Source organism: Biomphalaria glabrata, chromosome 6 (genome assembly GCF_947242115.1).
Source record: "Biomphalaria glabrata chromosome 6, xgBioGlab47.1, whole genome shotgun sequence".
In the NCBI taxonomy this organism is placed as follows: domain Eukaryota; kingdom Metazoa; phylum Mollusca; class Gastropoda; family Planorbidae; genus Biomphalaria; species Biomphalaria glabrata.
In genome coordinates this window covers 54,285,661-54,312,298 of record NC_074716.1, presented here as the reverse complement: position 1 = coordinate 54,312,298, position 26,638 = coordinate 54,285,661, and the positions used below count along the sequence as shown (strand labels likewise).

Genomic DNA, 26,638 nt, shown 5'->3' with positions numbered 1-26,638 from the left:
TTCTTCTGGCCAAAGATGGGAAAGGACATTAAGAACTATGTAAACAGTTGCACAGAATGTGCCAAACAAAAAACAGTGACTAGAGCCCCATTAGAAAAATCAGATAAATCTCACTATTTTTGGGACAAAATTGCCATGGACATAATGGGACCCCTAACTACCAGCAGTAAAGGGAATAAATATATTTTGGGTATCATTGACATGTCCACTAGATGGGCAGAGGCATTTCCTCTAAAAGATATAAAGGCTATTGACATATGTAATTGTTTAAAAACGTTTTTTCTTAAATTTGGATTCCCTAATAAGTTACTGTCAGATAATGCATCAAACTTTAAGTCCAACCTTAACCAGGCATTTGCAGAAATGACTAACATCCGCCTAGTCCATAGTACTATCTACTCACCACAGGGAAATGGAGTCATAGAGAAATGGAACAGAACTGTAAAACAGATGATATATAAGCTAGAAAGAGACTCAATGAGCACCTGGGACCAGACTCTTAGTTATGCTATATTTGCCTACAACACAAGCATCCATGAAACCACCAAATTCAGCCCCTATGAGCTTGTATTTAACAGAAAACCTAAAGGACCGTTAGAGTTATGGGCCGACAACATGTTAAACTTAGAGAACATAGAACAGTACCATCCTTGGATAATTCAGACCAAACAACAGCTTAGACAAGGAATAAAACTAGCAGAGATAAACATGGACAAAAATCTAGAAAGGCATAGGAAAATAAAAAACAGAAATAGAAAACTAAGAACACTAAATGTAGGTGACCAAGTTTTTGTTAAGATAGAAAACAAACACTGTAAAGATAAGAATGAGGGACCATTTAAAGTTGTAGAGAGAATTAATAACAAAGTGTACATCATTGATAAAGATGGTAGAGAATGCAAACTCAATATTGACAAACTTGTTAAATTGGATAAGAGACAAATAACTGACACAGATATAATTGAACCTGATGTAGAAACCAAACACAACATACAAGAACATATAGTAAGCACCATAAACACCACACACAACAGTAGTCCAAACATTGAAAATGATATGTTACAGAATTTGACAGTTAATATAGTGATGTAATTACACAAAAGCTAGGATGTACCAATCTGATAGAACACACAATAAAACTCAACAAAGCACTACCAACTAAGACGAAAGCCTATAGTATCCCCAAAGCATATGAGGACTTAGTTAGGACAGAAATGACCAACTTAATTAAAGATGGGAAGATAGAGAGATCTGAAACATGTAAATATGCATCACCCATGGTCATTGTAAAAAAGAAAGACAGTGGAGTAAGAATCTGCTGTGACTTTAGAGAAATAAACAAATGCACAATCATAGACCCAGAACCCCTACCAGACACTGACAGCATAATTACAACTTTAAGTAAATCATCCCTATTCACAACAATGGACTTAAACAGAGGTTTCTGGCAGATTAAAATGGACCCTGACTCTAAGGAATATACAGCATTCAAATGCACTATGCCAGGCCTGGAAGGTATCTATGTCTGGAATGTCATGCCATTCGGCTTAATAAATAGTACAGCCACATTTCAGAAATGCATGTCAAAACTATTAGAAGGCATAAATAATGTATTGTCTTATGTAGATGACATTTGTGTTTTCACCAACTCACAACAGGAACACATTCATGTACTAGAGCAAATATTTTCAAGACTAAGAACACACAACATGACATTAGCCCCCAAGAAATTAAACCTAGCCAAGCCTGAAATCTTAGGATATTGCATTACCAATGACAAAATTACACCCACTGAAACAAACCTAACAAAGATTAAAAACATAAAAGAACCTAGGACTAAGAAAGACATGAGATCATTATTAGGACTTTGCAACTTTTATAGAAAGTTCATTCCAAATTATGCACAGATAATTGAACCCCTTGTTGAATTTACTAAAAAGAAGCATGTAAACACAATTTGTATGGATGAAAAAAGTAGACTAGCATTAAGCAACTTAAAAGACAAATTTAATGAGAAACTAGAATTAGCCAGTATTGACCCAACATCAACACTATCACTATACACATGCCTCCAACACTGGTATTGGGGCATGCTTACTACAGCAAAGAGAGTCATTTTTTAAGCCAATAATACACATCAGTAGAACACTGACTGAAACAGAAAGAAAATACTCAGTGATTGAGAAAGAATTATTAGCCATTGTATGGTCAGTTGTAAAACTCAAGAATTACTTGCTAGGAAGATTTTTTAGCATCAAGTGTGATCATAAACCATTACTGGCACTAAAAAGAAAAGAGCTAAAAAATGACAGGATAAACAGATGGACACTCATTCTCTCAGATTACAAATTTGATTTACAAAGCATTCCAGGACATGAAAATGTAATAGCTGACTTTCTATCCAGATACATAATACATGAAAATGAAGCAAGTTGAAATAATGACATTAAACACATCAGCCAGGACATTCTGATAGAGTAAATAAGCGGTACAAATCACTTAGAAACAAGTAGCAGTAGTCAACTAAGTCAAATTAACATTCTACACATTTTTCAAACAAGTCATGACACTTTATTGTTACACTTTTCTTTTGGGTCATGATGACATTTATGCTTATGATCAATAACAGATCATCTATTTGCTCATTGTATTTTATTGTCAACTTGTAATACCAGATGTGTTTATTTTGTGTGTATATATTGTATTTTATTATTGATCATGCACAGCAATGTAAACAATGAGATGTAAACAACAGTGAACTACTTGAACTGTTGACCTATATTTTTTTTTCAAAACAACTCACAGATGTAAATATTTAAAATTTTTTACACACCTGAATACTACAATGAATGTTTATAAACATGGAAATTTGTTTACTATGGTACTTCAATACTACACTCAAGACTATTTATAGTAGTCTTATGCAAGGTCAACCTTGAACTGGATTGACATGTCTCTGAATTTTTTTTCCTTTTGATGATGGCAAAACTTAGTATGATATATTGACACAACACATCAGTATTGTAAATAAATATGAAATTTTTTTCTGTATTCATTTTAAGTAAATTTACTCAGTGTGTCAAATGATACACATTGATAATGTTGTACATCTATAATTATAGTAAAACATTGGATGTGGAATAACTTGTATATTTTTTCCTTTTTTATATTGATTAGCATGTGATTGTTTGTACAAAAAAATTTTTTCTTTCAGTACAAATGTATGCATAAAGCTTGTAAACACTTGATGGAGGTACTTTTCATTACAATTAGTGTGACATTTCAGTGATTTTGCTCTCAGTGAATTAAGTATATAAATGATTATACATTTTGGACTCAGTAATTTATATGATGTTATACATAATTACTAAGATTATATAAGATGATATGAGCAATTGAAGTGAACTTACAGCACTTCATGGAATAAGGTACTAAGCTCATATATATATTTTTACAGTGATATTGATGTAAAATATACTTGTCAAAGATTTTTGGACAAAAATCTTTTTGGAGTGTGGGGCGTATGTCACAGTCCAGTTTTAGAACCTCTGTGACATGAAGTGACACTCAGTCACCTATTGTAATATTCCGTGCGGGCAAGCACGAGGTTATGTGAATAAGTTAAAGGACTCTGAAATAAGGGTCAATGTTAGACAGTTAGTAAAGAACTCCAGCAGAGAGTGGATGTACGATTTTCTCTGTCTGTAATATGTACCTTAATGAATTTGATCTTATGTTAACTTGAGAGATTTCTTCGGACTTATATTGTGAACATTTTATTGATGTGATTGCTTGTTCTACATGGCATGAGCAGCCAGTATTTATTGGTCTATATTTTGTGACGGCTGAAGTCGCCAATATCTTTTGTAATTTATCTATATATATAATAAATTTCACGTCTGCTACCAGTGTGTTTATCAGTAATTCTAAATGTTGTCGTTGGAGACTTTAGTATACTAGTATTGTTGCGCACTTGCAAATCCAGTGCGTCTAATAAAGTACATCGTTAAGAGGAGTATTATAGCCGTACCAGAAGAGGTACCTACAACACACGGACACATCCACGTCGCCACGCCTACAGCCAAAACCAGGTAGCGACAGTCAGGCTTTATGCCTTGTGCACTAATGCAGTGTCCCATGAAACTTATCTGGTCTTGTTTCTATACTGTTTTCGTTTCATTTGATTTAATGTGTTTCTCTCTTAATCTCTTCAGTTTGTCAGAGTGATCTTTTTCTGCTTCTTCTTTGAACTGACCACATCCCACAATCACGATATCATCAGCCACATTAATGCATCCTTCTAATCCTAACAATGCTGTTAACTTCTTCTGGAATATTTCTCCACTTACACTTAGTCCAAAAGGAAGTCTTGACCATCTGTACCGCCCATATGGTGTGATCATGGTTGTTAGTAGACTAGACTTTTCATCTAGACGTACATGCCAGTAAGCCTCCTTTACGTCCAATTTAGAAAATATTTTAGCATTTAGGAACTGTGGCATTACAGCTTCCAAAGTTGGTAACTTAAAATGTTCTCTTTTTAAAGCAGTGTTTAGATGTCTTGGGTCAATGCAGATCCTTAAATCCCCATTTGGCTTTTGAACCACAGCCATCTGGCTGACCCAATCTGTTGGCTCATTTACAGGAATTAATATTTTCCTTTTTACTAATGTCTCTATTTCTGCTTCCACTTTCTTTTGAAATGCAAATGGTATATTACGACAAGGTGATACCACCGGAGCTATGTTCTCATTGATAGTTAATGATGTTTCACCTAAATCTCCCAGATGACGATCCATTGTAATAGTCGTGTAATTTCTTTAGTAAAATTTGCGGGTCATTTACGTCTTCATTCTCATCATGCTGCAACTGCTCACAAATCTCTTGGGCCTGAGGTCCAGCACAATGTAATATTATTGCTTTTTGTCTGATTTTAGGTTTTTCTTCAGCTTCTATTGCTAACAGTAACAGTTCCACTTGTCTTCTCCATTGGCGAAAGTTTTCACTGACATTACCTTCAGTCACTTTTAACTCTGTTGGTGGTTTAAGTAGACCTTCTGCCATCTTCCACGAAAACTTCACTATAGTATATCTACCGTAACTGAATAACCCCGAGCCTCTCTATATATATTTAATAATATTCTAGACTGAGACTCTGGAATCTACTAGATTCTAGATCTACACTTTAGATCTATTTTTTTTTTTTTTAAATTTAACTAGATTTATATCACTGATATAAATCTAAATATAGTTCTTGTTACCGCTGCCACCATGTTGATTATTATGAACAAATAATAACAAGACTCTGGATATAACTTATAAGACTTGAAATCAGCTGTTTAATCTAATGCCATATTGGTTGACAACAACAGTTACAAAGGATGTTACTCCCAAACACCGATTGGTGCAACCTATATAAAACACACATCAACAGTAACTATAATATATTTGTAAAGTTAACAATAGCTCTAATATAAGTGTTTGTATAAAATTATGCAATGACATTTTAACATGAGTTGTAAATTGTTTTTTTTTAAGGCCCCTTCATATGTTGACCTAACAAAGTCAAAATTGCCAAGGAGAGTTGAGTAAATAGAAGGTTTGTGAATAAACATTTATATAAGTTGTTTATAGACATATTTTACTATCTTGCCCTGGATGTGGCAAAATATGTAGGACACAGCTGGGGCTGTGTAGCCACGGGAAATACTGCATTCCTCGCTAATCTTCGGACTCTTAAGACAAGCCTTATTATTACTGGCTTACAAAAATGGAAGAGCTGCTATTAGTTTTGTGTGGTAGTATGACCATCTGACTGTCATGTTTAGATCTCAAAAACTAGAAAAACTGATTTTATGGTATTTTGCAACTTGCTAAGTTTATATTCAACAACTAATAATTGCCTTGTCATAAGGAGTCCTTTTTTTAATCTTAAGTATCTAATCAGTTTTCTGTAAAAACTTTTCTTTTTTTTCTGTTATCTTTGAAAGATTCTAATTTGTTGAATCTGGGAAGAAATGGGCATATTGAATGGTTATCATTATGATAGTGTCAAGATGTATTTAATAATTATATACAATTCAAATAGCTAGTAACTAATTACATATTTGTATCATTATTTTTCAGCGCAAAAGTTTCATTTATTAACTTTTAAAGCAATAACACAGTTGAATGTTCAAGTATCCACCTGACTGATGAATGTTCAAGTATCCACCAGACTGATGAATGTTCAAGTATCCACCAGACAGATGAATGTTCAAGTATCCACCAGATAGATGAATGTTCAAGTATCCACCAGACAGTTGAATGTTCACGTATCCACTAGACAGATGAATGTTCAAGTATCCACCAGACAGTTGAATGTGCAAGTATCCACTAGACAGATGAATGTTCAAGTATCCACCATTTCATTAATTATCATATTTCTCTTTTAGGAAAATGTTTCTGTTTTCACTTTATTTTATTTTGTACCAGTCTAGTATTTTGTACCATTAAAAATTTATATTTCATGTTAGTAAAAAAGATGTTTGAAATTTTGTTTCAAAATTTATAAAAAAAATCTATATATATATATTAAAATAGTAATTTACTCAACCTTGGAATCCTATCACTGAACTGGGAAAGCTAGCTTTGATTGTTTTTGTTGTTGTAAATATATATGGCTCCTTTTGTCTCGAAAGGCAATGGATGCGCCCAAGTGAGTCACTGGTTTTGGCTTAATCTTGAGACGGGGCAGAATCTGGTGTGGCTAATCAAGCCAATTCTAGAACGGCAGACTTTGCCACAATTCGTACATTTGTATGCCTCTGATTTAGGGCTAGCAGACAGGGCAGCTTTCTTTTTTTCCCTCTTGATTAAAGCCGCTTCAATTCTTTTGTTCTCAGCAAGGGTTGTCCCAGCACGCACAGTCTGTCTCCATGCACTCCGGTCTTTGGCTATGTTTTCCCACATACTTTCACTGATGCCTGAGGCTCTCATGTCTCGCTTGCAGACATCTCTATATGTTAGTCTTGGGCGGCCCTTGGGTCTGACTCCTTCCACAAGTAAATATCCATATGGATAGTGTGTATATTATGCAAAGGTTGATTATTTATTAGCTGTTAAGGTTGGAGTTTTCCTTTTTTTTTATTTTTACATGATTTCAATGTTAAATACCACTGTAGTTGTCTTTCTGATAATGATGCTATGATGTGGTCTTGGTATATTTTTTCTGTGATTAGATGTTGTAACATATAGATATTGACAATGTAAAAAAGTTTATATACAACCAAGTTCATACATTAATCTATTTCACAATCATACAAACTATAAACTGCGTAAAGCTTTTTGTTATTATTAAAAATATAAACTGTAAAGTATTGGATACTAAAATGCATTTTAATTGATTCTTCCCGAGCTATAGTTTATTGCATCTTCATTTTGTGTGTGCACAATCTATTGAATTAATAATGTAATTTTTTGTGAGATGATTTGTGTTGGTCACATGTATATGTCATTAGTTTCTATCATGATTTTTTTAAAAGTATTTGTGTAAAACCAGAGAGGTTTCATTAAATTTGTACTTTATTAATTTTTTATTTTACATTTTTGTTTAGTTTTAATTTTACTTACAAGCTGAATTTGTATACATAGCTATGATTTGATGGAATTCTTCTTTTTATAAAATTTTACATGGTCTAAGGTTTTTGAGTTCATTGAAGCTTTTTTTCAAAACTCTGAAGAGTTGAACTGAAGGCTTGTAAAACTATAGGCCAGCAAAAAATAAAAGCTTCCTCTCACCAGCCTGACTGAAATGATTGTTCTGTCTGGAAGAGATCCTAATTGATGTCTGTATCACACTACTATTTCCAATGCTTCAGAAGCTCCAGACACGGGGGCTAGAGATTGGCAGACTGCTAAGCACACCAAGAACTCCTGCCATCTTCCTGCTCTTTACCACACTCAACAATCCCCATTCCATTTGTGAAACAGAATGTTGGGATTGTTGACATGGTCATAAAGACTCTCTTCCCAACCAAGACTTGAGCAATGCTTTTCCATTCCTAATGAAGTCTTGTTTTCTTACTTCCTTGAAGCCTAATTGTTTTGACCCAGGGGTGGGGGGGCACTATGTTGTAGACTGGGATGTTTGCTTTCTGACAGCATTGTAGAATAATTATATTGTAATAAAATATTTTTCAAATAAAAAAATTAAATGAAACAAAACCTACATCTTGGCTATTAAAATCCAGGTTAATACTGCTATTTGTTATATAATGTATGTGTCACTGTCATGAGATGTATACATTGGATGCTTACATAAACATTGGTTTTGTGAAACATCAGTCAATTGTATTTATGACCCTACTCTAAATGGCCTAGAATGTTGAACATAAGAGTACCAGTTCAATGTTAGAGAAAATAATAGTAAGTAGGGGAGACAATAAAAGAGTTTTAATATGTTCCATCTTCTTGTTTAGTCCACTTTTGTGAATTATAGTTGAAGTTTAATTGTGTTTAATCAGATTAGCCACCCAACTCTATTGTAAAAATCGTATTATACAATGCAACTTTTATCTACAGATAATGACCCTGTAAGAAGGTAAAGTACCACAATGACCAACCAGCGTTACTTTCCCCAACTACTGTCTGGTGCCCAATAGATTTGGTTGGACTCTCAGGCATCATTCTATGGCCTCCTATGGATCATCTCAGTGAGATGAATGCCTGGGCATTAGCTGTGGTCAAAACAATGTTGCCCACACATCAGTTCCCCCCTCTCCATGCAGCTGATGTATCCAAAGGAACGGCAGTGCCGATACAGTTTGGGGTTAGCGGCGTCGCAGGTTCTGCCAGAGTGTAGCACTGGGTGCTGCAAACTGCCTAAGGGTCGCCAGCTCCTGATTTTTCCTCAGGGTTGACTCCCGAAGCCTTTTCCATGATTGGGTATAGCTGCAAAGCAACAGAGGTTTGAATTCAGAGTTTTCCTTCTCCTAGGTGGGTAGCCAGTAAGGTTGTCATAGCCGGAAGTGGTAATGGATGAAAGCACTCCACTACCTATAAAATTCTTCCAAATGGCATGCATCTCGAATAGCCTCTGACAACCAGTCCAACTCATGGCCTTCATGTGTGGCTCAGATATTGAGTCCGGCGGAACTGTTCTCACTAACAGGAGAAGGGGCAAAGGCGAGTAACTGGCGCCTTAACCAGTAAGCTTCGGGCAGGAGGGGCTCAGGCATCATAAGAATCAAAGATCCCATTCTTCAGCAACATTTGAACCCTTAGATCCCCTCAGTTTGGAAGACAAGCACTTAACCTCTCACCCACAGCATCCCAAAGTTAAAATTTATTTAGCATAAATATTTAAATGTCTAGATCCTCTGTTACTATTTGCAGCACGTTTTTCAGCATTATTACATTTTCAACTAACTGTTAACTGTTACACAAGAAATGCTCAAATCTTATTGATTTAAGCAAGTACTTATATATATACAATGCAGCCATTGTAATAGTAATTAGAAGCCTAATTTTACAAACTTGAATGACAGCAATTTGGTTTGGAACCTAATTGTCTAAATTTTTAAAAATATATTTTTATGTTTTAAATAAGCTCAAGACATGCCAACCTATTTACCCAAAAAATTATTTCTGTACACTTGATTTTTGAAGAATTATTTTCATAATGCCTTCTAGTGTCTTTATCAATTGATATTAAGCCACATCTGGGTACTGTTCATGCATTGCTTTTTAATGCCCTGAGTATCAAGCACACTGATCTAGTTCATTCATGTTCAGATTCTATTAGCTACCCTACTAGATGAAATGCCCATACTCATTCCCAGCTATCCTGCAGGAGGTTTGGGATGCAATAATCTTAAATTGCAAAGGAACATCCAGATGTAACAAATTACTGACAAAAGTAAAAACCACACTGACAACATATTTAATAAGAAAGATACCATGATTTAATAAGTTGAAATAAAACATCATTAATACAAACAATGATTCACTTAAGTTTAAAATCAGATCAGTGAGTAAACACAAGTTCTGTACTGATTCTCTAGTAGACATTTCTATCAAGCTACAATTGATTTCATTGTAAGTCATGTAGCAAGGAGTTGCACTAGATTTGGCGTAGGCTTTGATGACTTTATTTACTGCTTCCAGAAAATCTTTCTCTGTAGCCATCTTCCTATGAACCCTGATAGCAAACATTCCAGCTTCTGTGCCAACACTACGAATTTCCGCTCCTATTGATAAAAGCAAATAAAAAAGTAAAAATAAAAAAAACAACAATAGACCTCTTTTGTTTTTTAACCAATGCATTAACAAACAAATGATTAATTCAAAACTTAGAAAAAAAAGCATAAAAACACAGACAATATGGAGTCACTATCAAAATAATCAGTATGACAAGATTCTAAATAAATACTATTCAGATTTATTTCTCTTATAACCAAGGCATGGGGGGGCTCAGCAGCCCAAACCAACCTAAGAAAAATAGACAAGGTTCAAAATATTGGTCTAAGGATAATGATAGGAGCAATGAAAACAACACCCATAAGAGCTATGGAGAAAACCGCTGCACAAAACTGGCACAAAAACCATCTCAAAAGGACCAATTTCATACAGCAATCTCTAAGCCTAAAAAAGAAACACCAACTTGAAAAAATTACTCTGGAATCTTCAATAAGCTATAATGAATCTCCACCCTGGGACGAAAGCCCTCTTCCTACTATAAGGGACCACATTGAAAACATAAAAAGAAAATCTGTTAACAGACCAACAGAGCTCAAGGAAATAGTGAACTGTTTTCTACATACCAATTACCCTAGCAATCAGTGGATCAGATTTTACACGGATGGCTCATCCCATAAAGCCACCACAAATGGAGGAGCTGGAATACTTATCAAATGGCCAGATGGAGGAAAACTAGAAAAATCCATTGCAACTGGAGAGCTCTCGGACAGTCACCGAGCAGAAAGGGAAGCACTAGCTGCTACCATGCTAGCAAATCATCCAAGTTCCCCACAAAGTCCGATTGTCTTTCTAACCGATGCGAAAACAACCCTCCAAAGGTTGCAAAACTCTGATTCCTCTTATATTAAACACCTCAGAACAGCACTTACAAAGCTCAACAACAACAGCAAAAAAACTGTTATCAATGGATACCAGCTCATATACAACTAGAAGAAAATGAGAAGGCTGACACACTCGCCAAGAGTGGGAGAACCAACTCACAAATAAACTCTGCACTCTATCCAGAAGAAATGAAGAAATTAATTGTAAATAAAATAAATGAGAAATGGACGAGCTCTCATCCAAATCACAAGAAAGATGACGCTTACTATAAGCTATCCCGACAAGACCAACGTCTTTTGACTCAGGACTGGACACAACAGAATGCGACAACACATATAACGCAAGCTCAAAATTGGAACTAGTCATATGAACACTCCAACATAACAATGAGAACGAAGAAGAAGAAGAATTTCTCTTTTAAAGTAAGTTGATTCAAATGGAAATCTAGGTTTACTTCTGTATACCATTATCAAGAGTAGATGAGAAGACATTAACATTAAGAGTGTTTGTTGAGAGGAAAGAACATAGTTTGTGAGAGAATTAAATTTGTAAACAATAACGATCATTGTGGTAACTACATTATGATGAATACACAGTTTCTAAAGCTAATGTACATTAAAATGAAGTAATTGCTATCATACATGAATTTGTCAATAATAGAAATAGTATCAAGTATTAGATTGCAGAGTGAAAGTATAAACTTGAATGGAAGAAAGAGAAAGTAGTCAAGTCTAAACATCAAAGTATAACTAGGAAAATCTCAATGTAATGTCTCAACACCAAATATGACTAGCAAAGTCTCATCTCAACATCAAATAGGATTAGGAAAGTCTCACTGTAATATCTCAACATTAAATTTGAGTACTTCTTTGAACCCAGCTTGGTAAAATAGTTTCAATAGCTCTAATAACTTTATGGAGTCTTATGTTCTAAGCAAGTTGCAATCAGGCAACTGATTGTTGGCTTAAAAGGCTAAAAGGCAGCCATAAATGTTTTGTAGTCATTGATTGTCATATGGTTAGGGTTAGTGAATGTTTTATGTAGTGGCTGATTATAAGCTTTCAATAAAGTTTCGCTACTTTGCATTTTAAGGGTTCTTATTTAGGATTTTAATGTATTAATCTGGAGTCATTTAATTTTTTACCAAATAAATACCCTTGCTCTTTCCATTCACTACAAGGTATTCCTTTATTTTTTTAATTATTTTTTTATAGAGCGCATCTTTCATGCTTATAACATGCTCATGGTCTAATCTCATTTAGTGGAAACTTGGAGTAAAAAGGTTTCTGTACTGCATTTAGAGGCTCAGCAAACACAACTAAGCTCAAGTAAGATTTGAGCTCAAGCCCCATTGATAGGGAGCCAAGAGATTTTATCCAAAACAGCTACACATCCCACTTCTTTTAACATTGTTAATTACCCCATAAATATAAACATAATAATGTGAATACATACCTGTACTGTTTGGGCATAATCTAGCCAGCAGCTCATAACGAATATCTTTCTCTTCACTCATAGATCTAGCATGTATTTTACATATATGTGTACGGCCCTGCAAAATGATAAGTGTTATGTAATAATTCATGAAATGTTAATATTCAATGAAAAAAAAGTTATAACAAATAAAAAGTTGTAGTAACATAAAGAAAAACTAAACATTTTATTTTCTGAAGACAGGTATTTTAATTTCGGGATCTTTAGCATACCTCAGAGTCCACCCAGCTCTAATGGGTACCTAATATAAGTTAGGGAAAAGGAAAGGCGGTTGGTCATTGTGCTGGCAACATGACAACCTTGTTAACCATGGGCCACAGAAACAGACCTTCATCATCTGCCAATAGACTTTATTTTACTTTTTAGAAAGCAAATGCTTCCAATTAATGCAGTTTAGTTCATAGCCAATTGATAAATCTAAAAAAAATATTGGTGGGGCACTGACCATTTGACCCTAATGCTGAGGTTCCAATGTCTATAACATTGAAACAATAAAGCAATTGTTGGCAACATAAATATCAGACATTTTTAATACAATTGTGTGTCTTTGGACATTTTGTGTATTAAATTATTGTTAATTATTATTATTAATTGTTATTATTAATTATATATCAGTTATAAGCATTCTTGGCTACCAAGTGAAAGTACATTTTTACACCAACAATGTTGCCAACAATACACTAACATTCCTTACATATTTCAAAAAGAATAAAAATTAAAATCCTTAAGTTTCTTTCTTTAAATCATAAAAAAAAATCACACATATAAACATAACACATTATACAATTTATAAATGCTAAGCTATAAACTGCTTGAGTATGTATGTGAGGAGAGCTTCAATTGAAATCACATTGTAGACAAGGTATTTTTGATTTGATTCCACGTTGTGCTTGCTGAGAGCCTAAAGGAAGGACTCACCAATATCCTCCCCCCCCCCCCCCCCAATATGTCAACAAAAGTTATTGAACCAGAATGCACTGTGCTTGCTATAGGAGCATGGAAGTTGTGCTAATCAAAAGCAATAATAAACTACTGGCCAGAGATGAAGGCTTCAATTCAGCTTTCATCACTAAATTTTGAAAAGCATGAACTAAAAATGTAAGTCATTCAGTGTTGCCAGACATAAGCACTGTAATGAACATCTTCACCATCACTTGTTCCACAAGTTTGATGGATCACTGGGTCAACAGAGATGCTGCCCATCAAAGCTTTTCTGCTTTTCTCTTAGTGATAAATCTGAAATGTTGACAAATTACCTTTCTATGTTTCTCTGCTGGCTCAAAACCAAGGACTTTACCAACAAAATAAAACTCTCCATCTAATGAGGTTTGTATCGTCTCTGCTTTTTGATAGCCATGTTGCTTCCCTAAAAATGCAAAATATTTAAAATTTCTTTAGAAAATGTTATGTACTCTTGTTTTCACTATTTTTGTCTAACAGCCTATAAGCATAACTGACACAACTAGAATGACAATTTAAAGTCAAAACTAGGAAAGTTTATATCATACAAAGCAAGATAGAAAAAGGTTCATCATGGTCCACTAGCAGGTTACTAGAGACAGTTATCTATCTTAGAAATAATTTTTTTAGAGTGATTATATGTGTACCAAAAAAAAACAAATTATGTTTCATATCACATTAACAAGCAGTTTGTGACACTTATGCATCAATGAAGTTGCAAGCATAAAAAAAAGATTCTACTTCTATAGTATACTAGCATTACCCTTGGTTCTTCCGCCTGATTTGTTCTCAGGCTATACATTGTTTATTTTGGCTAAAAACTCTTTTTTTTTTCTGCACTTCCAATAAAATTTCCTGCATTTTATTTTCAGCCCAAAAAGCCTAGTATCAATTACATTGAATTCATAAAGACACATACTTTTGGTGTTTGAATTCTAAGAACACTTTTCTCCCCATCCTCAAAGAAACAAAAATGGTACATACAATCTTCTTTCTTCTTCCTTCTCATTTTTTTATTGGAGCATTCAGATGACTGGACCAGTATATGAGATTATTTTCGCAGTGGTTTCCAAATCAGGGAACTCTCCATATAGTTTTCTTTCTATTGAGGTGTTTTGGGGCCAGTGTCATGTACAGCCTCTTGGTAAAGAGAGCAGTTTTGGAGGAGATGGTCAGCATTCTCTGGTGACACTCCAAATGGGCAGATTTCAGTTTCTGATTTTGATCTTCTGATACATATGTTGTCGAATTCTCTTGTGTCTGGTCCTGCAGAAAAAAAAATGATTTTAGATGTTTTTCTCCCATGAAACAGTTCTAAAGGCACATCACTATTCATGATTTAGTTTATCTTTATATATGAATTTTGTAAAAATTTGGTCAGTTGTAGCACCTTTATCTGGAGATGCATCTTATACACATTTAAACATATTTGACACTTATATTTATAGCCTATCAAGATAAAAAAGCCTGGGAACGACATGGCCTAAATTGTGCCCATGTGCCTAAACTCAAAACTCAAACCCTGATTACCACAAACAGGGAGGTGCGGTGGCTGAGTAGTAAGGCGCTTAGCTTCTGAACCAGGGTCCATGGCTCAAATCCTGGTAAAGACCCAGCTCTATTGGGTACCTGACATTAGTTAGGGAAAAAGTAAAGTGGTTTGTCATTTTGTTGGCCACATGACACCCTCGTTAGCCGTAGGACACAGAATCAGATAACCTTTACATCATCTGACCTATAGACTACAAGATTGGAAAGGGCAACTTTATTTTTTTTTTTTTTTTACCACAGTTTACACAAACCCCCCCCCCCCCCTCTCCAGAAAAGAAAAAAACTTTTTTACTTTCATAAATAAAAAGGATGGTAAATGTTATGTCTATAAAACATTACCTAGAAACAAACATTGCAGTCCTTTTGCTTTAACTGCCTCATCTCAGCTTCGTTAAGGGGAACTACCTATGCACAAAATAAACACAGTTAAATAGATTGAACTCAAATTCTAGAAAGTCAATGAAATTTACATAAAAAAGTTATTTAGAAAATGAACTTTTCTCCAAGTCTTCATCCAGCCTTTCCTTCTGTTTTAATCTGAAATTGCATTGATATTGTCATTACAAGTCCTTTCAAAATGTTTTGAGTCAAGTCTAACTCTATTTTTCAATTATCACACTTGAGATTTTGCTGCTAATCTTTTGCCCTTTGTCAACAATCAGCCTAATGTGTGGAAGACATTTGTATAGGCCATGCAGAGCTGAGATTGTCATCTGTGACATTTGTTTTTACACATCAATATTATGCAAAGCCTCTTTCTCCATGCATATTTTTCATCATCTGATGCAGACAAAGCTGTTGTCCTTCAAGGATCCAATTGTTTCCTTTTGAATTTTGCACCTGTCTTTCAAAACAGGTTTTATTTTGGCCTTAAATGTGTGTTCCACTGCCTTCTTGAGAGCTTAATTGTCTCTATCAGAAAGCATCAGTTGCCAGCTCCTCTCATCTACACCAGTGCCAGTGTTGATATTACCTTCTGTCCTCTAATTTGCAAAAAAAAATTATCACTTTTTAGCATGAGACGAATAAAAAAAATGCCAGAGGTAGTAAAAAGATAAATCTGATTCAAACCTTATCTTCAACTCCTTGAAAGAAACCCATTGGTGCTTGAATGTTGTGTGATGGATGGGAGACCTATCCTTATAAAGTTCTTTGCCATCTTGATCTAGAGGAGCTAAGAAAATATCCAAGATACCGGCTTTCAAATCTGAGAGTATCTAGCATCGAAATCTCAAGATCACTGCTCCCAAAGTGACTAAACATCTGACAGTAAATAAAAAAAATATAAAAAACAATTAATATTTATTTTTTCTTGTATTGGACAAAGCATGTATTATTAATATTATATTATTATAGACAATAAGGTCTGAAAGGGGAACTTTTTTTTATGCTTTTTTTTAAAGAAAATTCTAAATAATGAACTGATAGTGAGCTTAACAATGATCATGTATAAGGCTTGTCTTGGAGTCCAAAGATTAGTGAGGAGTGCAGTATTTCCCATGGCTGCGCAGCCCCAGCAGTGACCTACATATTTTGCCACATCCAGGGCAAGCATAACCATTATTTGCAGGTGGTTAATTCAGATTTTCTTTTCGCCGTCTGCATTTGTCCTCGGCAGCGGATTTTTTTTTTGGTCTCAAATGTGTATCCCGCGGCCTTCGTGAGTGACCTCCAGCTGTATCCTTCAGATGCCACATGCAACCAGGTGCTTTCTTCTATGTCAGCCAAGGAAAGCTGATGCCTAAGTTGGTCTTTGAAATGTTTCCGTGGGGCGCCTCTGTTACGTCAACCACCTTTTAGCTCACCAAAAAAGACTGCCTTTGGCAAACGTTCATCTTCCATACGGGATACATGCCCTACCCAGCGTAAGTGCCGGACCATAATACATGATCATGTATATTGAGACATCAACCAATCAACTCCCTGCCTACAACTAAAATAAAAAAACTACTTAAATTCATTAATGCATGGCTAAAGCTAGAGCCATGTATCAAAGTTCTTTTCTAAAACTCTATTACAACTGTACAGAAATAAAGTTAAAATGCTGTCAATATGATAATTTGAGTCACTATCTGCTTCATATAGTATGTCAATGTTTCCCAAACTGTTTGCCCACAGAAAGCCTGACTAGGTGTTTCACAAACTACTGGAATAATTAACTAGTACATGAATTAATTATTAAGCAAAGCAGAAAAAAAAAACAATTTGATTTTATTAGTCCTTCTCCATAAGGGAAATTCTTTCCTTACAACATCACAATGGACTTTGAACTGATCTAGTTTCTGACAGATCATCCATTAAATGATCTCTGGTCAAGTTTGTCTGAATCCATAACATTTCAAACAATTTATACAAGCTATCATTACTTCAGTTTCCTACAGTCTATTTAAGTGCAGCAGGATTTTCTGATTATGTTGTAACAAAGTCAAAGTCTAAAAACAGGCTTGAGTCCACAACACATTTTACAATTCATTTGACAAATATCATTCCTGATATTGACAAAAATATGATCATCAAGTATACAATTTCATCAAAGTTAATCAACCTAATTTTTCACATGTTTTTGTATGCATTTTATGAAGGTCTAGATGTATATTTAAAAATAAGTATTAAATATGAATATGGTTTATTAGTTTTATAGTTTAATTTAAATAAAAGGAAATAATCCATCCTAAAAAAATAAGCTAAGTGTTCCCCTAAATTCTCCAACTGTATGAAGTGTTGAATAAAACTATTTAGTGAGCCTTTAAGAACATAATTCACTTTTTTTGTAAAGCATAATAGTAATAAGAATTATGTTTACACAACATTTGAATAGTAACACAACGATTATATAGGAAACTAAAAGCAGTGATAAATCTAGGAATAAAAAATACTGATAACAGTGAAAATAATTTCACAACAGTTTTACAAGTTTTAATTAATCTTTTAGACATTTAAAACAATGTTTAATGATTATAAATCTGTCTACTAAAGCAAAAAAAAATTACTTTAATTTTCAAATTAAATTATTGTGACCAAGAAAGCTATCACCCTAACTTCAATACTGCTTACCAAGACAGATTGCAACTTATAGTTCGTCCATTGTGGTTCGATGATGACCACTTTGTCATCCAGGGGGCTGAGGGCTTTGCACTGGGTTTTTATGCCTCCTCATGTGGCTGGTGAGACCTATGTGAGCCCGGAATGTTCGGCCGCACACTGGGCAGGTTATTCCAGCTGAAGCTAGTGTCGTGGGCCTTGCTTTTCTTTTCTGGCGTTTTTCTTCTGCCAGCGTTGTTCTTTTTTCCCCAGCAACCTGTGCGCCAGTTTTCACCAGCGCGACGCCATGATGCTCTGTCATGTGCCTCTGTCTCCCAGGTGCCTGGGTCTATGCTGAACGCCTTCAGAGAAGCTTTGAGGGTGTCCCTGAAGCGCTTTCTTTGACCACCTTGCGAGCGCTTTCCTTCGCTTAGTTGGCCATACAGGAGTCGTTTAGGGATGCGGTGGTCTTCCATTCTGTAGATGTAACCTGCCCATCGCAGCTGGGACTGCATCAGGATTGTGTGGATGCTTTGCAGACACGCTCTTCGAAGGACTTCTGTATCTGGTATTTTGTCTTGCCATTTGACATTTAGTATTTTTCTCAGACATGTCATGTGGAAGTGGTTTAGTTTCTTTGCATGTTTACTGTACACTGTCCATGTTTCTGAGCCATATAGCAATGTAGGGAGGATGACGGCTCTATAGACCCCTAGCTTGGTGTTTGTGGTGATACCACGTCTGTTCCAGACATTTGTAGACAGTCTGCCGTAGGATGCACTGGCCTTGGCGATACGCAGGTCGATTTCACTATCGATTTTTCCATTTCTGGAGAGTGTGCTGCCAAAATATGTGAATTTGTCCACTGCATTTATATCCTGTCCATTTATAGTAATGCTTGGATCCGAGTAGGCTTTCCCAGGAGCAGGTAGATATAAGACTTCAGTCTTGTTCGTATTGATGGTAAGGCCAAAGTCTGAGCATGCTCTTGAGAAGTCACTGACGATGATCTGCAGATTGTTTTCAGAGCAGGCATTTAGGGCACAGTGGTCAGCAAATAGCAAGTCTCTGATTACTGCTGCATTTGTTTTTGTTTTTGCTTTAAGCCGCCTCGGGTTGAATAGGCCACCATCAAATCTGTATGATATATTTATCAAGACAGATTGCAACTTAGTTTCTGGATCAATGACAACAACCACTTCATGATTTTCTCATACAATGTAGATCAGAGATTTCTGTGTAAAGAAAGAAGATTCAATTCAGAAGTTGCAAGTCAGAAATACAAAAAGCAACACAAATATGTATTTGCAAATACAGACAAAAATATACCACTCAAGGGTGAATTCATTCATAGAAATTTATGGAAGAATACATAGAAATATGAGAAGTAAATAGCTTGATAGACAGAAACATGACCTGTAAATTACTTGATAGGGTTAATGTTATAATTGAAATTTAACAGTAGACTTCAAATAAGAAAAGAATGTTAATTACAGGTTTCACTAGTTTAGCTAATAGCAATTTGAATATTATTTTACACTTGGTAACTACATGCTTCAACTTTACTCTGTGCAAAAGTGCAGTCCTACCTTGATTTCTATCAAGTGATCTCCAGCCTATATGTTTCAGTTCTTTACCAGCCATTAACATAAGACAATCAAAGCCATATTGTAAATCATGTGAACTATCTGAATTGTTCTTCTCTTCTACAGCAAGATGTCTTCACTCAATGCATAATTCCCCTAGAATGAAGAAGATAAGATAATCCATGCATTGTTAACAGAAAGATGTCAATTAACTGTGATGTCATCCTCTGAGCTGAGTCAGCTAGAGCTGCTCCCAATGTTTATCCCTGTCAAGAATGCCATGCTTTGGCAAGTCTTTCAAAACCTTTTACAACTTACACCTTCAAGTGTCTTTCAATGAACAAATCATGTTGATCATCTGCCAACATAAAGAAGTATACATAGATATTAGCATTTCAAGTCATGGGCCAAAAGCTCAGTCATTTTTCATTTCGCTTCTATATCAATATTTTGATTTTTTGTCGGCTAAATGATTTGTGTACCTCATAGGAAAACAATGGGGTCCAGGGTTTGAACCTCAATGAAGATTGGGATTTTGAATTTTTAGGGTGCCCCTCAGTCCCCCAACTCTAATGGGTAACTGACTTTAGGTGGGGAAAATTAAGGTGGTTAGTTATTGTGCTGGACACATGAGGACCTGCTCATTAACCACTGGCCATAGAAACATTCCCTTGACATCATTTGCTCCATAGATCGCAAGGTCTGAAAGGTAAACTTTACTTTTTGTAATACTTTTTTTAAAATTAATATCCACTGTGCATACTCCATCCCATTACTTCTTACTTATGTATAATAGATTTCTCTTTTCCCTTCCTTGTGTTTCTTGAATCAAGTTCCTTTTTATAGAGCATTTTGATACCTCCACAAAGCCAATGGATTATATTATTTGTCATAATGTCCAAAAGTAGAAACTAATTACTTTATAATGAGAGTGTGGGTATAAGTGTTGTCTATCCAGTATCCAAAACTACACATTTTTCAAGAAAAAATCAACAAATTAAACATATTGAAAAGGTAATAAAAAATTAACAAGGATTATGTGAAGGTCTTTCCAAATTGTATTAATATTTGTGGTTAAACAGTAGAGTTCTTTTTATTTGTTTAAATAGATCATTAAGTGTAATACTTCAAGACCTATATCTAGTTCCTAATCTTCAGACAGGTGATCATGGATAAAATCTGAACATTTTCATTTCAATGTATGGATTCTATGGTGGAAAAATGTTCTACATCTTCTGCAAAGATCATGCTCTGTTTTATCCACCATGGTCAAACACATCAACCTTAGACAAACAGTATCCACCCTAGACAAACAGTATCCACCTTAGACAAAAAGTATCCATTTCTAAATAAAAAAATACATACATATAATTTTCTTTACATATTTAAAAGAAAAAGAGAAAGATTACCTGAGGTGACAGACACCATCAGTATAGCAATATTTTTTTGAGATATCAGTTACTGGTTCGGAAACTGCAGATGGATCAGTCACTGTACAAACTTGGTCAGTAAAATTTGAAAAGTAGACAACTCCATGGTAAACAATAAAATTACCACCTGAAAACACAAATAAACAATAAGAGGATGTAGACACACAAATTATTACAATGTATGATTTTAATTCAATGTGAGCCAAAGGAATAGTTATAACCTTATATAGCCTTAAACACATCAAACATTTGAACTAGTGGCCAATAGTGCACCACATTTTAAGGATAAATGTATAAAATATACAGCTATTTTACTTGAATAAATGTGAATATTAAAGTCAATATAAACAAATATGAGACGTGTGACAAAAGTTTAACTTAAATATTACATACTGTTTGCGTTTTTTTTTTCTCTGTGTTCTCATTATAAATTGTAGGGTTCAGATATATATATATTTATCGAAGATGAACTCCATTCTTTTCAGATCAGGCAGCTTTCCATACAATCTTTATTCTAAAGGACTGTTGGGGGGCCAGTATTTTGTATGGGCCTCATGATAAAAAAAAATAAAAAAATACATGTTTTGTAAAATGTTTTACTTATTTCGGATGTTCCTTCAGAGTTGAAGATAATTACTTCCTAGTCCAAACCTCCCGCAGGACGGCGGGGGATGGGAGCGGGCAGGGTTTGAACCCCTGACCATCGATAAGTCCGAACGACAGTCCAGCGTGCTTATCCAGATCTCTTCACTTATAATCTTGTTCTACTGAAAGTGCTTACACAATCACAAAGGATGAGTTCAAGGTATTCCGAATCAATTTTATTGTTAGACCTAGATTAGATCTAGATCTACTAATAACTAATCTATACTAGATTCTAGATCTATATTCTAACTATTTAAGTTAGCATATCTAGACTACTATATTCATAATATTGTTTGACATAAATGTAGAATCAGATTGAATAGTCAATATTTATTATTGTCGAGGGCAGTGTTTCTCAAACTGTGTGCCGCCGAAGATTTGCAGGTGTGCCGAGGAGTTTTCAGAATGCCACACGTGCAGCGTTACACAGGTTTGCGTACTATTAATTTTTTATTTTACCTTGCGACGACATCCCAACTTGCAACGACCAGTAATAGTAGTGGACCGCTACATTATGACAGAAAGGGGTGTTAGCTCTTCTCTGATTCCCTTCATATTAAAAACCTCAGAACAGCACTTACAAAGCTCAACAACAACAGCAAAAAAACTGCTCAAAATTGGAACCAGTGAAATCTGCCCATGTGGAGTATCACCAGAAAATGGCGACCACGTCCTCCAAAACTGCTCTCTCTACCAAGAGGCCTGCATAAGACATTGGCCCCAAATCACCCCAATAGAAAGAAAACTATATGGAGAGCTCCCTGATTTGGAAACCACTGCGCAGTTCATCTCATGTACTGGTCTAGTCATATGAACACTCCAACATAACAATGAGAACGATGAAGAAATGTGGCAGACACTTTATTTATGCTGGAAGCCAACACCAGGCTAAAAGAGAGTAAGACAGTTACAGGCTTGTTATCTTACTGGATAAATCCATCAGAGCTTAAAAAAGTGTTGCCAACTAAGGTTTCTGAGATTGATATCACCTCATTAAAAAACAAAAAAGTTAAATTTGATTCTCTTGTGAACAACATCACTTCTAAAAATAAAAATTTAAAGGCTATTAAATCCAAAGAAACTATAAAGCTTAGTATAAATACTTTTAATTCATTTATTGAAAGTAATGAGTTCCAATCAGATTTTACTGTGTTGTGCTAATAGGAAGAATAGGTTTGTGCCTGTGCTTTAACGCTGCTAGGTCTCTCAATGAAAATTTCAAAACAGTCATTTATTACTGTCATCTTCCTGTCATAAGTACAAATAAATTTTTTGGGCCTGAGACTCTCCTTATTGGGCCAGAAAATCAAATCGGATATGTCGACATACATAACATCCAAAACAGTACATGAATATCTTAGATCAGGGGTGGGCAACCTTTTTGTATCGAGGGCCGCATTATTTTAAAAATTGGGAATGGCGGGCCGCATATTTATATACAACTTATAGAGACACTCTAAGCTAACTGTGTAGAATGTCTTTTAATTCATATTTACACTGTATTATATTCACGTTTCTTTTTTTTCCCCACACTTCACGTTAAGGAATTACAACAAGAGTTAGCAATTATTTAAACCAATTTTACGATTTTTTTTTTCAAATTGTTGTTGTCATTTTACATTAAAATATCCTGACAAATATACAGTTGTACTTAATGTGCAGTATTTTACTTTTTACACTCGTGCATGATGTTCCGGAACTGTGGAACTAGCTTACTAGTTTCTATCCTTGTGACTGCTGTCAAATTACAGTCAGTCAAAATCGACCAGTAGTAATGCTTGTTTAGTCTCCACAAAGGAAAAGGCTTGTTCACTGAATGAGACAATATATGTTCTGGAAGTTAAATGTCGGGACTAGAGAAACTTGCCCATCACCAGAGAATGCTGACCATGTCCTTCAATGGTGCATTCTAAATCAAGAGACCCGAACAAGACTTTGGCCCAAAAACCCTCCTAAAGAACAAAAACTAAAAAAACAAATAATTTTTATTTGTTACTACTAGGTCTAAATCTATTGACTAGATCTAGTGAAATCTAGTCTAGATTATTCTAGATCTACTTGATTATCTATCCTTTTCTAATTCTAGGGCTCTACTCTAGTCACACTAGATCTTGTATATAGTTCTAGATCTAAAATAATTTAAGAGTCTACTAGTACTAGTCTAGATCTATATCTAATAAGTCCTCTATGTCTAAGAACACAGATTATAATAATTATATTAGAGATCTAAATATTTATGTCTAAATCTATAGTCTATAATAGACTTATTAAGAACTAAATTTACATAATGATACATAGAAATCTAGAATCTAGAGATCTATCACCTTCTAAGTCTATTTCTAGATCTAGTGCTAGCCCTACTTCTAGATCTAGAAACTAATTTAGACTATGTAATAAGAAAAGTAGATCTAATAGCCTTATTTAGCATGATCTATGAAAGTATGATAATCTATCAAATCATCTAAAATCTAAAAAACAATCTAGACTAGATTAGATCTATTGAAATCTATTCATTCTAATCTAAATCTAGTCTAGATTCTAGATCTAGAAGTCTAGTGACCTAGACCTATCTAGTAGCCTAGTCTAGACTAAGACTAGATTCCTAGATTGTCTAGGTCTAGAGTCTAGATGATGATAGATAGATCTAGACTAGATCTAGATGTAGTAAATTCTAGTAGAGTACTGTAGTAGAGCCATTGTCGTGAAAAGAAAGGGATTTTAATGGAATATTTGGCTAATTAGCACTTACTAGATTCTAAGAATAGATCTAATTCTAATATCTAGACCTAGACTACTAGATCAGTAGATCTAGAGATCTATGTCTAGAACTAGATGTAGATCTAGTCTTCAACCATTTCTTCGTAAATTTAGGACACACCGGGTCCGGAAGTAGATGAAATGTAAACAATAAACACAGACCTATATATATATTTTATTTTGCACTCAGTATTTTCAATTCGCACTATTAATAAATAATAATAAAATGGCAATTTTTTTTTAGTGTCGGAATTCAGACTTGGAACAAAAAATCGTGAATGCGGAACGGCGGAACATGTGAGCTTTTTTTGATGATTTTGCGGGCCATTTCCGCATAATGCGGGACTATAGGCATGTCTGCTGTAGGTGTCAGCAGGCCGCATAAAACATTCCGCTGGGCCACATTTGCCCACCCCTGTCTTAGATGCAGTTGTGGGATGAATTTTAAACATATCAGCTAATACATAGGCTGGTTGAACAGCACTCACAAAGCTCAACCACAACAGCAAAAAAACTGTTATTCAATGGATACCAGCTCACATACAACTAGCAGGAAATGAGAAGGCTGACACACTCGCCAAGAGTGGGAGAACAAACTCACAAGTAAACTCTGCACTCTATCCAGAAGAAATGAAGAAATTAATTGTAGATAAAATAAATGAGAAATGGACGAGCTCCCATCCAAATCACAAGAAAGATGATGCATACTATAAGCTATCCCGACAAGACCAACGTCTAATCTTTCGACTCAGGACCGGACACAACAGAATGCGACAACACATGTTCCGGATGCTCAAAATTGGAACCAGTGAAATCTGCCCATGTGGAGTATCACCAGAAAATGCCGACCACGTCCTCCAAAACTGCTCTCTCTACCAAGAGGCCCGTATAAGACATTGGCCCCAAATCACCCCAATAGAAAGAAAACTATATGGAGAGCTCCCTGATTTGGAAACCACTGCGCAGTTCATCTCATGTATTGGTCTAGTCATATGAACACTCCAACATAACAATGAGAACGATGAAGAAGAAAAAAGAAGAATAGGCTGGTTTACCTAGAATATTTGAAATAATGTGTGTTAAAAAAAATAATTTGTGTACATTCATAATTATAGTAGTTAAATTATATATAAATATGTGTAAATGTGAGACAGTGTATTTTTTTTTTTGTACCTGTATTATATCCAAGCTATCCAATGAGAAATATTTATATAATTTAATATATAGATATATTTATTCAAATCATAATATGCATTCATTTATTTGTGGAAATAAAAGAAATGAATTGAAGTATTGTTTGTATATTAATTATTATTATCTTATCTATTAGTATGAAAATTGTAGATCTATTCATTCAAAAGAGGCCCTTAGTGAAACCTGCAGTACCAGGTTCGAATCTCGTTAAAGACTGGTATTTTGAATTTTGGGATACCTCTGAGTCCAACCAGGTTTAATTGGTATTTGACATTAGTTGGGGAAAAGTAAGGTGGTTGTTCATTGTGCTGGCCAAGACATCCTCGTTAACCGTGGTCCACAGAAACAGGTGACCTTTACATCATCTGCCTTATAGATCGTAAGGTCTTTAAAGTTAACTTGTTTATTTTAAAAAAAAAAACATTTTATTTCAAGATCAATTTTTTTAACTATGTAACTGTTTGAATAACAATGGACGCCAAGAACTAGTTGTTGTTTTTTATAAAGTATCTTAGTTAGTAATTCAAATCAAGATATCTGCCTGGTCATGCATTTTGTGTGATGGACTGTTCAGACTTACCAATGGTTCCGGGTTTAAACCCTGCCCATTCCCATCCCCTGTGGAAATCGGTTCTAAAAAGTTAAATCTAAATCTAATCTAGATTGAAAGATTTTAGTCAAGATTATTTTCATAATTTGCCTGTTCTGTATTATGCATACAACAAAAGAAACAATGAAGTTCATTTTAAATAATAAATCAAAATATTTAGAAAAACAACTTGCCTTAAATTTTCTTCTTTGCTGCTTGTTGTTTTAATATGTAGTTTTCAAGTCCTTCCTGTTACTCAAAAAAGCTGGTTTTATTAATCTGTATGTGGCTCTGTTCCAAATGCAATATAATGAAGCCCGCTATGCATCTTCATCTGAAAAATATAAAAT

General features: G+C 34.8%; 2 protein-coding genes across 4 annotated transcripts in view; one reads left to right on the top strand and one right to left on the bottom strand.

The window, feature by feature from the left end:
• The window catches only part of LOC129926760 (probable phosphorylase b kinase regulatory subunit beta), a 48,581-nt gene extending 40,137 nt beyond the window's left edge, over positions 1-8,444 (top strand). For all 3 annotated transcript variants that reach the window (XR_008778487.1, XR_008778485.1, XR_008778486.1), the window contains exons 13-14: positions 5,539-5,599; positions 6,127-8,444. The gene's annotated coding sequence lies outside the window, so the exon portion shown is untranslated. The remainder of the gene's footprint in view (positions 1-5,538; positions 5,600-6,126) is intronic.
• A 1,348-nt stretch (positions 8,445-9,792) lies between these two features.
• Positions 9,793-24,648, bottom strand: LOC129926895 (uncharacterized). The gene is made up of 8 exons (XM_056033371.1): positions 24,498-24,648; positions 21,083-21,230; positions 16,138-16,329; positions 15,406-15,471; positions 14,500-14,781; positions 13,812-13,921; positions 12,517-12,613; positions 9,793-10,229 (listed from the first exon to the last, which is right to left on the bottom strand). The coding sequence occupies exons 5-8, from the start codon at positions 14,522-14,524 to the stop codon at positions 9,793-9,795; spliced, it is 669 nt and encodes a 222-aa protein (XP_055889346.1). The 5' UTR covers positions 14,525-14,781; positions 15,406-15,471; positions 16,138-16,329; positions 21,083-21,230; positions 24,498-24,648.
• Between the last annotated feature and the right edge of the window lie 1,990 nt (positions 24,649-26,638).